Below are 3,893 nucleotides of genomic sequence, written 5' to 3' on the forward strand. Positions count from 1 at the left end.
ACTGAAAGTGATTATAATTGGAATGGACAAAAAGATAAGAGCTATCAAGTATCTCTCCCTCAATTTACTATATATATTGCAATAAGATAAGATCTAGCTAAGCTAGTACACATGAATATCAAATACTATCTAGCTTATTGCAATAATTATACGAGCTTAATTTCAAACAATTTAGCATAATTGTTTTTTTGACAATTTGTGCAATTTATTAGCATGAAATAGTTATTTATTTTGCATTCAATTGAGGCCAAATTAATACCATGACTTTCAAGGTTACATAATCAAAATAGAAAGCACACACACTAAATATTGACCCTAATAATAAAGCATGATTATCTTCTAGAAGCAATGTCAATATTATTGTTCTAATAATATTGACACCAAATGCCATATAAATAGTTAACAAGTGGAGTAATTAATTACAATTATGTAATATATGGAATATCACAAATTATTAAACTAAAGAAAAAGAAGAAAAGATACTCCAACTCAAGATTTCGTTAAAAATCCGAATGTTAATTAAAAAAAAAACCAGCTAAGAAAAGAGCCGTAGAAGCTTGGCTTCATCACGTTCATGGCGGTTCAGCTGCAAATCATACCCGCTCTCCAACGTCGTCGTTTCGGACTCATCCGACGGGGTAGCCGGTCTCTTCCTCCCCCTGCTTCTCGGCGCCGCCAATCCTTCACCTTCCGATGCTTTCAGCCTCTTGTTCAAATCTCGCGATGCGTAGAGAGAATTCTCGTTAGTCTCCGGCGACGATCCCTCCTCGAACTCCGGCAAGGGGCGGATGACTCCGCCGCGGAGGACCGTCTCCACCGCGGACTGGCACACGTGCCAATTGCCCGTCCAGAGCAAGCCGACGGCTCCGTTGACCGGGTTGACCGTCCTCCCGCACGCTTCAAAGAGGAGAGATTGGAAAAGAGCTGCAAATTAAATCCATAAACATTTGTTAGAGAAAAAAAAAGAAAGAAATAGTTGTCATCTTAAAAAAGTTGTTGAGAGGAAGCGAACCGGGTCGTTGGGAGTGGGGGACGGAGGAGAGGAAGGAGATGAGGCCGGCGCGGCCGAAGAATTTGGCGACGAAGAGAGTGGCGTTGGCTTGAGATTGAGGGCTCTCCATGCATTGTATGCTTTCTCTCAATATGCACTTTTCATTGCATCCTTTTCGAAGTATTCTACATCCGTTGCAACTCATGGTGATGATTCTTAAGAGAGAGAGAGATTTAGGGTAGGAATAATAAGGGAGAGGTGAGGGGATATATATGGGGGGAGACAAGGTTGGAAAGTTTCAAGAATGTGATGTGGAGAAAATGAGAAAATTACCTAGGGCTATCAATCTACAATATTTTATAACAACCAATATCCATTCAAATGTTTTCATAAATTCTACGCATATAAAATAAACTATGTTCGTTTTAGCAAGGCTAGGTACTTAAACTAATTAGTTAATCAAAAGTCAAGAATCGATGCATAGTATTGAAACTCGATATTGTATTTTTACATTAGTGATGTACTACTATTTGAGAATAAGGACCATGTTTTATTGGTCAGCAAAAATACTCCTTCCGTCCCATTAGAAGTGAGACATATTCCTTTTTAGTTCGTCCCACTATAAGTGTTTTTAAGGCAAAAAGCAACACTCTATTCCTCTCTTACTTTATCCTCTCACCTACCTTTTCTCTCAACTTTTTTCACTCTTAAAAACCTGTGACCAAAAGAAATGTCTCACATGTATTGGGATGGTATTGTTTTATTTTGTTCTATTTGAAGTCATATTTTTTTTGATAGGTAGAACATACTTTCACTAAATCATCACTCACAGTTGTTCCAAAGCTAAGGAGTGTATAAAAATGAGATTCACGTTCTGTTAATGCTTCTCAACGATTTTCCTTTAGGAGTACTTTTCAAAACATGCACCAAATCAGAATGAGACTTCAAATCGTGTACTTAAGGAGTAGTATAATAGTAGAATCTTTGAACCCTAGCCAGGTAATCATCATCCCTTCCTAGTGATTGTTGTAATTATATACAAATTGTATTAAAGATATAGATCAAGATAAGATGAATTATTCAAGGCTAATTTTTAATCTACAAGTCACTTTCTCCAGATACAACTTGACATACGCTACTAAAAAATACACAACTTGATATAATTAAGTATACTAATTAACTAAGGTTTGGCAAGTCCCGTTTGAAAAGTTGTTAAAGTAAGGAGGTTATTTAATTAGATAAAGAAAGAAATATATAAATAAAAATGAAAAGAAAAAGAGGCTCCAAAGGTGTTGGGCCAAACAGAACGGCTCCGTGTCCCCGCCAAGAGCTGTTTATTTTCGGTTTCCGTTTTGTAAAATATTTTACTTAATAGTCTTTCTATTCTAAGAAAATTGAATCGCTTCTTTTTTTTACTCGTTTTGAAAAAAATATAATGAATACTATTCTCCCACGTCAAATTTTAATGGGTATGTGTTTGTAAATTAAGCGAAATTATCTTACATAAATCTTGATCTGTGAGATCATGTGACATAAATGATTAATTAAATATTAAGGTATATATATAGATCTAAAATGAGTTTTCACATATAAGTTGTCCTTTCAACACCATTAAGGCCTTGTTATATTGTAAACAGGGTTTAGGTAATATTCCTTGTCTATATATGCACTGTTTTAATGTTAGATAACTATGACTCATCTTTCACTCAAAATCATCATCATATGATCATATCCACTTATTATTTTTACATTTATTTGGGAACATTTGACATATACAAGGGATAGTGCGTGCAAACGTAAGACCAAAATCTACTAAACTCCAATAACTTTGATGCCCTATTTACAATCTACTAAAAATAATTACCATACTTTGGATATATTTATATGTATGAGATCTAGGGTAACAAGAAAATAGTGTTCTGCCTTGTTAATAACTACTATATTACTTATTTAAGGCGCTGAGAAACTGTAAAAAATATATAGGATTCATCGACACACAATGTTGGTTTATCTTAGCTTGAAAATTATCAAAATACGTATAACACAGAGGAAATAAGAAGATAAAAAACACTAGTAGTATTATGGAGTATAAAAGAATGGAATTGCATTGTAAGGAATGACACAAGTGCCAAATTTGGAGGTCAGTGGATGAATAATATGTCCATTTTATTTTGTCTTTCTGCACTTCTATAAATGGAGTCCTCCAATATTCTTATCTTTATTATTTTAGAATAATTAAACTGACCACCAAATTATTTTTATTAAACACAGATCAATAAATAAAGTCACATAAAGTACCCAATACCAAACTATCTAAAAAAGTAGTAAAGATTGATTAATATGAGTGAAATCTATATATGTATAAAAAGATATTGTCATAACCGTACAAAAAATAGAACATCATCAACAACAATGATGAAGGAAGCTAGGAATGGAGATTAATTGAAGTTCAGTCTCAAGTAGGGGTACATTGCATCTTGATTAATCCTAATAATTAATCAAATGATTATGGCTCATATAGTGATTTTGTACTACTACTACTACCATATAGTTTTTTTTGGCTTTTACTTGGAATATAAAAAAATTTAATCTCCAACTATGTGTGAGTGGACCACTTATGCATGAACAAGTTCTTGAGCTGCTAATCAATTTCCAGCAATGCATTTGGCAATATTTAGTGGGTGTGGGCCTCTTGCTTGCAAGATTTATTGTTGCCCTTCCATGGTTATAGAGAGACAAGTGTTGTTTTTGGATCTCCAGAGAGCCACACATTTCTACTTCCCCTTTTTTATGGAAATTAAAGCAGGTGCTGTCCAAAGAATATTTTAATCTTGATCTTGATTTATGAATCTAAATAATGAGGATCTATGCCCAAAACTATAGCCATAAGTTTTGTACTATT

The 3,893-nt window shown here is 34.0% G+C and overlaps 1 protein-coding gene across 1 annotated transcript; it reads right to left on the reverse strand.

The window, feature by feature from the left end:
• Window positions 1-208: 208 nt before the first annotated feature.
• Window positions 209-1,294, reverse strand: LOC121811485 (LOB domain-containing protein 38-like). Its single transcript, XM_042212358.1, has 2 exons — window positions 1,013-1,294; window positions 209-924 (listed from the first exon to the last, which is right to left on the reverse strand). Exons 1-2 carry the CDS (start codon window positions 1,194-1,196, stop codon window positions 536-538), a joined length of 573 nt encoding a protein of 190 aa, XP_042068292.1. The 5' UTR covers window positions 1,197-1,294; the 3' UTR covers window positions 209-535.
• Window positions 1,295-3,893: the final 2,599 nt, after the last annotated feature.

Source organism: Salvia splendens, chromosome 7, assembly GCF_004379255.2.
Source record: "Salvia splendens isolate huo1 chromosome 7, SspV2, whole genome shotgun sequence".
Classification (NCBI taxonomy): Eukaryota; Viridiplantae; Streptophyta; class Magnoliopsida; order Lamiales; family Lamiaceae; genus Salvia; species Salvia splendens.

Excerpts from the sequence above, each read along its gene's own strand:
- LOC121811485 (XM_042212358.1), bottom strand. The coding sequence starts at position 1,196 with ATGAGTTGCAACGGATGTAGAATACTTCGAAAAGGATGCAATGAAAAG. Across the intron at positions 925-1,012 it reads CCCCCACTCCCAACGACCCG|CTCTTTTCCAATCTCTCCTC; the intron begins GTTCGCTTCCTC and ends TTTAATTTGCAG.